Source organism: Chenopodium album, chromosome 23 (assembly GCF_948465745.1).
Source record: "Chenopodium album chromosome 23, dcCheAlbu1.1, whole genome shotgun sequence".
Lineage (NCBI taxonomy): Eukaryota > Viridiplantae > Streptophyta > Magnoliopsida > Caryophyllales > Amaranthaceae > Chenopodium > Chenopodium album.
The window spans coordinates 21,983,788-21,997,073 of record NC_137856.1 but is presented as its reverse complement, the minus strand read 5'-3'; the positions used below and the strand labels follow the sequence as shown (position 1 = coordinate 21,997,073).

Genomic DNA, 13,286 nt, shown 5'->3' with positions numbered 1-13,286 from the left:
TCCTAGCCTTACCCCCCTAGGAAGAAACCTAGGACGACCCCGACGTTGGGGCTTGACTCTAATCTAATCAGAACCAAGAGAAAAGGGTTGCTCACCCTGAGAGTCGAGGGTGCTAGCTTCAAATTGAGCAACAACTAGGTTAATGGAAGGCTTAGGTTTATTAGGACAATCACTAAGAGTATGCTCTTTTTTACCACAAAGAGGACAAACTTCATGAACCCCCTCATAGGACAAAAAGATAGCAATAGGGTCACCATCATCATGCATAGTTAGGGTGCAAGGAACAGGATTAGAGATATCGATATTTAAGCAGACCCTAGTAAATTGGGCTTTGTCAACATTTTGAGAGGTGTACTTGTCAAGCTTGATAAGCTTGCCAATTTTCGAAGTGATTGAGGAAAGATGACTCCAATTCCAATACTCAGTGGGGAGGAAAGAGATTTTAACCCACTGATCTACATGAGAAAGAGAAATTTTAAGGGGCTTAAAATTAGGCACCCAAGGAATCAACCAAAGTTTAAGCCTTGCACAAACCAAGGTCTTCTCTCCCAAACAGCAGCTTTATCAATGGGGTTAGAGAAACGAATTATAAACCACCCATTAACTAGGTAACTAATGGACACCTCACCATGAATAAAACTCCAATCCCTAAGCAATCTAGAAGTGATAGCAGAAGAAGGAACAAAATCGCCCCACACCTTCGCATAAAGAATGGTAGATTGATGTAGGGCGATTGAGGCTTCAGAGAGAACGGGAGCTTGGACATTCACACAAGCGTGAACTGGATTTGAAATTGGCGAAGGAGGAGAACATGCACCCTCTGAAGGAGGGGAATGGGGAGAAGCACCAGCAGTGTCACCTCCCAAAGGGTGTTATGAGGAGTAAGGGGGATGACAGGACTGGTTTTCACTAGGATTGCTATCCATAGTGTAATCTCCATGTTCATTAGATCTAGGTTGGGTAACTGATTCGGTAGGAGCAACACACTGTCTTATAAGAATATTGGCATAGCTAGTAGGAGGAGTAATATAAAACAAAGAACTGAATAGAAGAAAGGGAGCTTTTTTGAGAAAATGAGTAGACAAAGAAAAGGAAATACTAGAGACGATGAACTCAAGATTAGGAGGAGTTAAGTTTAAATAGAGCACTAAAACCCTTCCCCAAGCAAAATCAAATCCCATAAAATATGCAATGGGCTATATTCAACAAAACAAGAGACAAATTAATTAAAAGTAACACATGCATGATAAAATAGCAGAAGTTGAGAGATAACACGGCAAGAAAATTCAAAAAAACGAGCCAAAAAAGATTTAAGGACTTCCCTGACGGAGTAACCAAAGAGATTTTCTGAGACGGGGTAGCGTCTTTGGCAGCAAAGATTGGGTTCCAAAGCTTACAGATCTTGGAGTATATGAAAAAAATAATCATTATAGCTCCTTTACCTTTCGTATTTGAAAACGCAGCAACGCACAACCAATGGATCTTGATGAAAACAGAGCAAGGCTTGATTTGGATCATTGATTTGTCATAATTAAAGGATCTTAAAAAGGTAATTTTTCCAAAAAGGAGATTACCTTTTGTGATAAAAAAAATTAGTAACAATTGCAAGAGCCAATAGAAAATTGGGGTTGGGCATTATTACTAAAGTTTTCTAGCAGGATTAGTGTGGATCCTTGAGCAAGAAAAGCTGGGCCATCTTCATTGGGAAGATGAAGCGGCGGAGGAGGGGTAGATTTTGCAAGAGTGGTGGTGTTCTGGGAAGTTTTGTGGGGGCAAAGGTGGGTTTTTTTTTTTCCTTTTTCTCTCTCTAGGGAAGCAGTTGAATCTCAATTTCTTTTCAACATTTTAATAGGATATTCCTGTAGGTAAATATACCTACACCCCCTCCCTCCCACCACCTCCACCTATTTACCTCCCTCCTAAATAAATACAGATTATATGTATATCACCATTGTTATCTTCTAAAAAACTTCATTTTATGATTTCTCTCTCCTTTCTCCAAAAAAATTCATCATATCCATTTTATCTCTCTAAAATCCTTCATCCTTATCTTTAAAAACTTTCATATTTATCATCATCTATTCATGTCCAATGGCGGATCCAGGATTTCCGAGCTTGTGAGTCACCCTGAATTATTTATTCAACGCCACTAATGTGAGTCTCCCTAACATAATAAGGTGATTCCTACCCAACGACGTTTTCCGATTCGCCTAATGATAGGCCCGCCCATGGGTGACGGGGGAGACCTAGGCTTTAAATCAACTCCAAATTCATCAAATCTAGCCATCACTTTTAAGATAAACACTAATTGAGGAAAATTATAAACCCTGCTCTAACTCCCTAATGGTACCCAAAATTCAATGAAAAAGCACAATTAATTTCAACAAAATAGCATGTAAAATCCCCTACAATTCAGGTGAAAACCAAAATTCGATACAAACCTTATTATTTTTTTTTTCCTTCAATCAAGAAAAAAATTCGACAACCACTTGTAATTTCCACTACCTAATTCAACAAATTAAAAGTGAAATTCATGGAATCTTAAAATAACATATAGAAAGAATTCCGAAAAATGATAAATTGATTTCAACCGAGCTTAGTGTGAGAAAAAGATTGAATTTTTTTTGCATTAGTTTAGAGTTGGGGTTAATGTGAAGTAAGAAAATCCTCATCGACTGGCCAATATAATTGAGCATGATAATGATTAATAAAGGAGCCAATATAACTAAGCCTTAAATCACAACAAAGTCAAACAATCCCAACAATAGTTACTAATAATCAAATTAGACCACAACCTACGAAAAACACTAGTACATTTAACTATCTAAGCTATTATTACTAATAATAAACTTACTATTAGAAAAAAGAGGAGTGAAAATTAGAAAAAGGCAAAAGGAGGAGAGAGAAAAGAGAAAAGGAGGAGAGATAGAAAAGAGAATCAGAAAAAGAGGAGAGAGAAAAGAGAAAAGGAGAAGAAATGAGAGAGGAGAGAGAATCAGAGGATGAGAGGAGTGAGGAGAGTTAGTGAGGGCTGACTGCTGAGGAGACTAAGAAATTCTCGACTGTAATTTTTTTTTAATTAAACTTAATTTTTTTTTTCTCAATTGGTGAGTCACGTGACTCAGTAGGATCCAATGTAGATCCGCCCCTGTTCATGTCACTTCTTATGAGAGCTTCATTGTTGACGCAAATTATTGATGAGGTACTAAATTATCACTCCTTTTTTCATTTCATTGATTTGATATCATTGTTAAATATTGATTTGATTGCTCTAATTTTTCCCCCAAATTGATTGTTAAATCTTATAAAAAAAAATTAATAAATTGATTGAATTATATTTGATGTACTCTTGTGTTGAATTAGTTTAAGGTGTGTTATTATAATTTATAATTATTAGACATAAATAATTGAAAACAGAGTGTTGTTGTCCTAAAATTTCTGGATAGTTTGATCTATTTCGTCAGATTACTAAGATGTAAATTTAGTTTAGTATGGAAAATAAATGTTGAAGACTGTTCACTTTCATTATGATAGATGCATGTTCATTTGTGTATTAGTAAATGATCATTCGCATATTAATATATGAGCATTAAGTTACTGATATATGTTCATATTATTGTCATCTCCATCAAATTTTTTCTCTGGAATTAAAGATTTTGAGTAAGAATTTGTGACTTCTTATACTTTTTTTGTGGAAGTGAGTCTTATAATTGTAGTTGAATTATGTTATGGTTTGATATTCTCTAATTTTGTATTTAGGCATGATTTTATATTATTAGTTGTTGGCCTAAAATTTTAAAAATTGTGTACAACTTGTTCTAGTTCTTATTATGGTTATGACTAATAATGTAAATTTCTTTTTTAAATCATTCATTCATATTGATAAATACTCATTATGACCTATATATATATGTTCATTCACATATTAATTGGTGATTATTTGAATTTTTTATAAATGTTCAATTGGATTGATATATATGTACATTCTCATATTGAAAAATAGACACTTAGATTTAATTCACATTCATTTCATTTTCTTATTTAGAAATGCTCATGAGTCTCATTTGGATATTAATACTATATGCATGAAATTTGTTTATTGATAGATGTTTATTCAAATATTAATACATAAATTGTTCATCCTTGCTTGGATATATGTATATTCACATATTTATATAATGCTCATATGTAAAAATCATAAGGAATTATGAAATTATTTGCCACTAAAATATAGAGTATAATTGTGCTAATTTTCATAATTAGTTGAGCTTTCATTCGTAGAATTATTGAAATTTGAATTAGTTTAATTATAATGAAAATGATTTTCGAAAAAATGTTCATTTTCATTTTGATAGATGTTCATTATGACATTAGTATATGATCATTCGCATTCTAACCTTAGATAAGATCAACTAGAGTCAAGTCTTGAGAGAACACTACCCTAGTTTTGTATATGATAATTCAGATATTAATGAATGTATAATGGGATTTAAACAATTTCTCATTTAGATTTATATATGTACATGTTCATTCTCATATTGAAAATAGTCACATAAACTATAATAATACATGTTCAACTTCATATTAAAATAATACATACATACTTTTTAACTCTACTATTGACAAATGTTTATTCGAATATTGATGCATAGATGTTCATTTGGATATGTGTATATTCACACATATATTAATGTATATTTACCCATAAATATTAATGTATGTTCATTCACATATCATAAAATGTTTAAAAATCATCACATGCTGTTCATTCATCGTAGAAAATGTATTACTACCCCAGGTTCTTATAACTCGAAACAAAAGAGTATTATTTGTGAGACATAAAATATTCCTTTGTTACAAGTAATAAGGACCAGAGAGTATTAATTTATTACTTTACAATGTGTTCATTTTCAAATTCGTTATTGTTATTCATTCGTAAATGTTCAATTTCAAATCCTTACACCTACTTTTGTTTGGAATGTGTTCATGGTTATTACTTTTATTTTAAAAACGTGATATCTTATTGTTCAGGATAATCAAGCAAGGAAGTTGAAGACAGCAAATCTATTGTGCTCATCGTATTATATTTTTCTAAAAAAACACACAAATTTCAAATGATTAGAGGTGCAACAAGGAGGATATATCCACACACACACTTTATTATACCAAATGTAACAATTAATAATGTTTATTTAAAAAGACGCATATGTACATTTAGGATTGAATGGTTCACTTTCATGTTTATGAAGCAATTACATGAAATAGAATAGAAATGTGTTATTATTGTAATTAAATTAAATTTATTTTATATTGGAGATTTTTTTAACATTTTATTTAAATAAATAGAATTCTTAGATGTTTATATTTGCATACGACTTATCATATTACTTAGACAGTTACACATAACTCTTGAAATGAATATTTGATGATATAAAAAAGAACATATGTTGAAACATTAAAAAAAATGAACGTTTGATGATCTAATACTTCTTATAATAAAAATGATTTGAGTGCAGTAATCCTTATAAATAAACTTGTTCTCATGATTATCTATAATGAATTCTAAAAATACAATTTAGAAAATATACAAAGTATTAATTAGAAAAAAAACTCCTTGCTAAAAAATGAACATTCAATAATACAAAAATGAACATTTATCAATACAGAAATGAACATGTTATAAAAATTTACAGGAAATTCATAAATGAAAAGGTAAGGGCGAGACACACGCGGAGGATGTGGGGGGTGGGGTGGGGTGGTGTTAGCAGTGTTCCCTATCCCGGGGTGTAGGTAAAATTGTAAAAATTTGTACTTTGACCCAAGCACCCCAAGAGAGGTGGGCTTTGCGTTGGGCTTACTCCCTCAACACTCGTCTTCCTGATCATGCAATTGATCTGTAACTAAAACCCAGAAATCTTCCCCAAAACCTAACAACTTTCTCTCTCCTCCTTCTTCGTGTTCCTCTTCTTCACCTCTAAAACATATTAGTCGTGGCCTTATTAAATCTCCATTCTTCCAAAGATCAGCATTTCGAGCTCTAATTAGTTAGTATAAACACGAAATTTTCAATATGAATTTAATCTAATGCAAACAAATACTCATTTCTGTTGCATTTATTCTGTTGAATCATCCAATCTCTGTTCTTCAAATGCGTTCTCTTATGGATTTGAGAAGACTTTCCACCATTAAACCCACCTTCTTCTTCTCCTCCTTTCGCCGACCACTTCGCTCAGTTTCTCCGCCATTTTCGCCGCCTCAAGATCAACCCCAGAAACTTGATGAGAATTTTGTCAAGTGGGTTTCTTCTGTTTTGTCAAACCCATCTCTGGAATCTTCTAAATGTAAAGAAATTCTAACTCTTGTATCCCCTTCTCAATTTGATCGTGTTTTTACTGAAATTAAGTCATTGGTTAATCCGAAAACAGTGTTGCAATTCTTTTATTATGGGATTGATTCATGTAGGTATTCTTTTAGTGTGAAATCCTATTGTGAATTGATTAGTTTGCTTGTTGGGTCGAATTTTTGTGATTCTGCTAGGTTGTTGTTGATTCGTTTGATTGATGGGAAAGTTCCTACTGTTTTTGAAAAGTATAGTGATAGACATATTGAGATTGCTGTTGCATTGGTTGATTTGAATGTCGGGTTGGAGAAGTCGGTTGGGAATCGAACGTTTGATTTGTTGGTTCATGTTTATTGCACTCAGATTAAGAATGCCGGTTATGGGTTAGCTTTCGAGGTTTTTAAGGTGATGGCTGAGAGGGGAGCTTTTCCGGCTTTGAAGACGTGTAATTTCCTTTTGAGCTCGCTGGTTAAGGCTGGCGAGGTTCAAAGGAGTTACGAGGCGTTTGAGATTATGCGGAGAGGAGTTGTGCCTGATGTTTATCTGTTTAGCACGGCTATAAATTCGTATTTCAAAGGTGGGAGGGTTAAGGATGGGATTGAGTTGTTTATGGAGATGGAGAAAGTAGGGATTTCACCTAATGTTGCGACTTACAACAATGTTATTCATGGACTTTGTAGGTGTGGTGGTTTAGATGAGGCATTTCGATTTAAAGAGAGGATGGTTAGGAATGGTTTGATGCCTGACGTTGTAACTTATGGAGGTCTTATTAATGGTTTGGTTAAATTTGGGAAGTTTGACGAAGCGAATCACTTACTACAGGAAATGCCAGAGAAGGGTTTGGTTGCTAATGAAATTGTTTATAACTCATTGATTAATGGGTATTGTAGAGTAGGAAAAGTTGGGGAGGCATTGAGTTTAAAAGATTCTATGTTGTCAAGGGGGATTAGTCCAAATTCATCAACCTTTAATTCACTTCTTCATGGCTTTTGTCAGTGTAATATGGCAGAGCAGGCTCAATCTCTATTGCAGGAGATGTTGTCTAGAGGGTTATCGGTACAGTTAGGGGCCTTTAATTCTGTCATCTGCTGTATTGGTATGAATGGCACATTGGATTCTGTTTTGTGTATCATTGAAGAGATGCTATCGAGAAACATAAGGCCTAGTGATGGCCTGCTTACTACAATTATGGTTAGAAACTGTAAAGAGGGTAAACATGCACACGCTGTTAAATTTTGGTTTAGACTTGTAGAGAAAGGGTTTACACCAAATATAGTGACTTCAAACGCTTTAATTCATGGACTTTGTGAAGCTGGTATCATGCATGAGTCTGCTAGGCTTCTCAAGGAAATGATAAAAAGGGGTTTTAAATTGGATAGAATCACATACAATACCCTCATCTCAGGCTGTTGTAAAAATGGAAAATTGGAGGAAGCTTTTAATTTGAGAAATGAGATGGAAAAGCGTGGTATACAACCAGATATTCATGTGTACAACATTCTACTGCATGGACTGTGTAATGCCAATAAAATTGATGAAGCCATGAAGCTCTGGGAGGAGTGCAAAACAAGTGGTATGGTTGCAAATGTTCATACATATGCTGTAATGATCAATGGGTATGGCAAGGCTGGAAAGATTGAAGAGGCAGTTAGACTTTTTGATAAGCTGCTTGCTCAGAAATTAGAGCTAAACTCGGTTGTTTATAATTCACTTATTTCTGCATATTGTAGAGCAAACAATATGGTCAATGCTTTTCAACTTCGTGATGACATGAAAGGCAAAGGCATTGCGCCAACTTCTGTCACATATTCTTGTCTTATAGATGGACTGGCCAACACTGGTAGTGTTGATCAAGCTAGGAACCTTCTTGAAGAAATGAGCAAGGAAGGCCTGAATCCTGATGTTTACGGCTATACTGCCTTAATGGGTGGTTATTGTAAGCTTGGTCAGATGGATAAGGTGGAGGCTATATTGCAAGAGATGTGCATGAATGGCATAATTCCAAATAAAATCACCTATACAATTATGATAGATGGGTACTCTAAAATGGGTGATGCCGAAAAGGCAGCTAAGCTTTTGGAGAAAATGGTTCATGATGGAATTATTCCTGATAATGTTACATATAATGCTCTTACTAGTGGTTTGTGCACAGATGGAAAGATGGGTGAAGCATTTAGGGTGACTGATACTATGGCACAACAGGGAGTTCTTATGGATGATGTAACATATACAACCTTGATTCATGGGTTGGCACAACCAATGGCATTTAAAAACCAAGACTGATCAAGATGATTTCTGAAAATCTTAAATGGTTTGGCTCTTTCACGGTGTCTTTAGCCCAAGCTGTGCATGTTCCTATATTACTTTGAAAAGCATCTTTCTCAATCAGTTATCCATTGATAGTCCTTTTTTCACTTTATGCAGGTAGATCACTTGAGAGTTGAGAGAACTTTCTCATTGCTGTGTCTCTTGGCCCTGGCAAATCTTCAATTAGCGAAGCTCTTTCTTGATTAAAATTGTTGTTGATGCGGTGAAAGGTGAATATATTTAAATTCTTGGAATATGTGTAGATTTGAGTTCTGTTATTAAGTAGTGTTTGTCTGAATCTAGATAATAGTAGTGGTAGTCAATTGTTTGACACCTATAAGATTGGTTAGAATGTCATTAGGTGATGTCAATTGTAAATCTTGCTAAGTTACCCTCCTTTTAGAGAGAACAGTTAAGGTGGTTTTAAAATTAACTTCAAATTTTATTGTGTAATTTAATATTTGATTCCATTTTGTAGGTATTTGTGAAGAATACCTATTTTCCACACTCCCCAAAATCTTGCCTCAGGTACTTTTTTTTATTTGATGTTTGATCCTACATCTATTGGTAAATAATATGCATCCATGCTGTTTCACATGGCCAATTTTTCAATATGTGTGAATTTTTCACAAGTATCTATTTATATTTTTGCATTAACTTTATTTTTATGATTAACCGGGTATAATGAGTTGGGGCAGATAAATTACAGTATTAGAAAGTTGAAGGAGTTGTGCTATTATATCCCTTGATGTAACATGTAACCGTCAACCTCAGCTATTATGTCAAACATTCTGGCTTTATTCAGCATGTTTCTTATTGTTTTCTCATGAATTTTCTTTCAAGGAGTGTTTTTGTTTTAGTCTTTATGTTTTTCTATAATTCTCGTTATTTAAAGTACTACGTCTGAATAATTTGCTTAGGCATTTGACGATAAAAACTTCTAGATCTACGTGACAAGTTATAAAATTAGGAGTGTGGTAGTACTGAATTTGAGACTGATTGTTCTGGGTTTATCCATGGTAGATGGATCTAACACAAGGGTTGGAATGTTGGATAAAACTTTAGGGCTGCATGGTGTTAAGATAGGAAGATAGAAAGTGCTAATTTTAACCAAAATAATCTTACACTTGTATTAAAGTCAAGCAGTAACTTTTAACTGAAGGTTGGTCTTGTGTTTTTGCAAATGGAAGGCTCGTTCCAAAGCCTTTGTAACTGTTCTAGGAGATTTTGGTTCCGATTTTCTCTGCATACAGGTTCTTTAGCTTCTCTGTGACAGGAATAGTTCGTGTTTATATCTTATATCTAATGCTGTTAAAAGCTGCAATGTGTTTCCCAACATTTTTTTTAATTTTTTTTTTAATATATTTTTTTTTAATCTTACTCAATTGTTAAAACATGTATTGTTGTGGCAAATCAGGAATTAGATGAGTATGATAGCTTTTATAGAGGCAATATGGAATAACTTCAATACTCAAGCATCTATTTCCTAAGGAATGGCCAAAAGCGTGATGATTGTGGAATCTTTTACAAGCTGGCCAGGTACATGGTGCTGCCTGACTCCTATGTATTTTTTTACTAACCTTGATGATCAGGCTATTATTGTTTTTGATTTCTGCTGTATACAAAGTTATAGTTTGTAAATTCCATGCCGAGTTTCAGACTTTTGAAGCATTGACTTATTAATGTTTTTAATATATACTGAATAACATGATAGTGTATTGTAGTGATCTAAGTGCTAAAAAAAATTGAGAGCATTAAAAGTGTAAAGGTTGGAACAGGTAATGTTCATTTACGACCACCCAATTTTCATTTAGTGGTAGATGTGATGTCATGACCATTTTTTTTGTGTGTAAATGATGTCATACAATAAAAAAAACAAGAGATCATAAAGAGTGTATTTTTTTCATTCACTTGTTAATTACTTGTAAGCTCAATACTGATTGTTGTTATATAGATGATAAAGCTAGTTGTGGATCACATTTACACGAAATTTTGCCCTTTTTAGTCTCGTTCTTCTAATGGCACCAATTATGGTGTGAATTTATGACAACATAAATTGAGTATACCAAAATCCATTTCATTTTCCATATAATTATATATTATACTCCACAAACACCTAGCAACTACTGTGTTTTGGATAGAAAAGATAAAAAATGCTCTTACCCTAACCTTTGAGCAAAATAAATTCTGCCTTTTATGCTTTAAGATCTTTCTAGTGTTGCAGCATTTCTGGTATACCTACTTCATATCTCATTTTTTGGTACTTTTACTGCCCTTCATATTGTAGCTTTACCATAGATTTTGGTATACTCCAGTGCAGAGTTGGTCATACAAGAAGATATTGAATATACTGATTACTGATCTTGTGAAATCTATCAACAGTTAACACAAATAGTAGTGTGATGAATAAAGCTATTCAGTGGCTGGAGGAAATGCAGAAGTTGAAGAAATCCAAGGTTATTATTTTTTCACGTTTCCTCTTTAATTATGATGTCCTCATGATATGCTATTTACTTTCCAGCTTTTATTCAAAATGTGTGGAGGGGCTGGAGACGCAAGGACTTTGAATTGTGCTATGTTATTGCAAAATCTTTATTTTCAAAACTCGAACCATCTTTTATTTTTGAATCCTTCATTTTTTCATGTTATCTCTAGTTTTCCTATTGCAAACATGAAAGTCACAAGATATACCAAGGCTTTTTGCATAATTAAGATGTTGGCTGGCTCTTTTCTTGTGTGGCTATTTTCTTTTAAGTTTTGAATGCTTTAGCTGGCTATTGTCTTGTAAATTCTATTTTATGTTGCATATTTTATTGCAAAGGTTAACCTGTAACTTGGAGTCACTGTACTTTCGGTTTGCTGGTTAGTTATAGAAATTTGCAAATGAACAAAATCCTGAACAGCTCCTGTATTCCTTGTTATCCCAGCTTTCTCCATCTTGTTAATGGATATAACTGTAACCTGGCATTGTGACCACCCACACTGTCCAAAGTGACAGAAACAAGTCCCAATCCTGTGGTAGACAGTTGCTTCGTATATTCCTTCTAAATCCCCTACTCATCTCTTCTAATGTCCCCTACTTTATCCCTCTAATCTTTCTTGTTTTATCATCCTGATTTCCTCCCTCTTGCTGTTCTGAACGTAAATGGATATTACTGTGATTCTTGCCCGAATGTTCTTGCACTTTATTACTCTGTATATAATGTAATTGGGGAATTGAAGATGTGGAAACTTCTGTGGAGTATTATATTTTAGCTGTGGACTGGTTTTCATTGGATTCTTTCTCTTTCTAATATTCACCCACATAAGATATGTGAACCAATACTTCAGTCAATCAGTCATGGTTTATTAACTTTCATTTGACTGCTTGGTTGTGGATTCAGGTTTGACAGAGAAAATTTCTGAAAAAGACCGTGGAAACCCTAATGTCGCTAATGATCCTCATGTCAGATTAAAACGTGATTGTGTTGGAACTATGGCTGCATATAGACCAAAGAATCTTTCTCATCTTCTTGTTACGTACTATTGTAAATACACATTTATATTGGTAAGTTCTCTGCTTTAACTATTATATTACTTTGGCTTATGTGTTCTGTACCCTGATTGGCGTTCTTACTTCCAAGAAAAGAAAAACCTTTGATGATCTGAATGGTTATCATCTATTCCAGGGATCCAAAATGGCCTGATGATATGTTATGGACTGGGTCAGCAAGGTCAACGGCTCCAAAGAACCAAGTCAGCCACCTCTTTTGGTTTACTCCAGGCGCGCAAAACAGGGGCAGCAAGGGTTAATTGTTGGTAGAAACAATGAGCAACAAGACAAGGCTAATTAAGGGAGGTTTAGGAAAGAAAGCAGCTTCCTTTAATCATGAATGTTGTGGGTTTCCATTTTATTTAATTAAGGTCACATGTATTATGTAAGTCTTGAGTATATGTATTGGAAGTGAGTAGTAGAGGAGACTATCCAGAAATTGAGTGTAAACACTAGAGAGAGACTTGTAGCCTAAAGTTACTAAGAGAATTATAACCTCAAGTTATGCCTATCCTTTGTAATTCGATCATCCATTAATAAAAAATACTCAAGCATTCGACCCTTTAATTATAAGCAATTGTGTTTATTACATTGAGCAGCTAGTAATCTATAACAACTTGGTGTCAGAGCGGTGGTCCTGCGGCCGCTGGTGATCGGAAAACACCACTCCGTTTAAAAAAAAAATGGTGGCTAACCTCTCACAGAGGATGGATACCATGGAGGTTACGCTGCCGGATCTGAAAAATTAGATGACGACCCTCATAGAAAAATTACAAACCCCCGACGACAACATCTCACGAGTGGTGTTGGCAGCCATTAAGGACTTAAGCTGGCCATGGAGGAGGAGCGTCAGAAAATAGCGGATGAACGGAAGAAGACAGAGGAATTAATGAATGCCACCGTCGATAAAGTGGAGGGTCGCCTTGGCCGCTTTCGAGTCACGGTGGACACCCAGGCCTCTATTGATCGCGCAAAGATCGCCAAGCTACAGGAGGAGCTGGAGAAAGCTAGGCAAAACCAGACACATCCGCAACCAATTGCGCAACCCATCCCGGTGGTGGAAGAGAACAGTCCACGATTGGGCATTAGGAATAACAGTAATACTCC

At 34.7% G+C, this 13,286-nt stretch overlaps 1 protein-coding gene across 2 annotated transcripts; it reads left to right on the top strand.

Moving 5' to 3' along the window:
* The first annotated feature begins 5,907 nt into the window (after positions 1 to 5,907).
* Positions 5,908 to 12,733, top strand: LOC145609396 (uncharacterized). Of its 2 annotated transcripts, none has more exons than XM_081664891.1 (7): positions 5,908 to 8,651; positions 8,765 to 8,877; positions 9,126 to 9,175; positions 10,065 to 10,186; positions 11,030 to 11,103; positions 12,031 to 12,194; positions 12,316 to 12,733. In XM_081664891.1, the coding sequence occupies exon 1, from the start codon at positions 6,149 to 6,151 to the stop codon at positions 8,621 to 8,623; it is 2,475 nt and encodes an 824-aa protein (XP_081521017.1). In that variant the 5' UTR covers positions 5,908 to 6,148; the 3' UTR covers positions 8,624 to 8,651; positions 8,765 to 8,877; positions 9,126 to 9,175; positions 10,065 to 10,186; positions 11,030 to 11,103; positions 12,031 to 12,194; positions 12,316 to 12,733. The 2 variants fall into 2 exon arrangements, 1 of the variants encoding a protein (XP_081521017.1); XR_014106020.1 differs by having other exon boundaries at positions 6,219 to 6,341.
* The last annotated feature ends 553 nt before the right edge of the window (positions 12,734 to 13,286 follow it).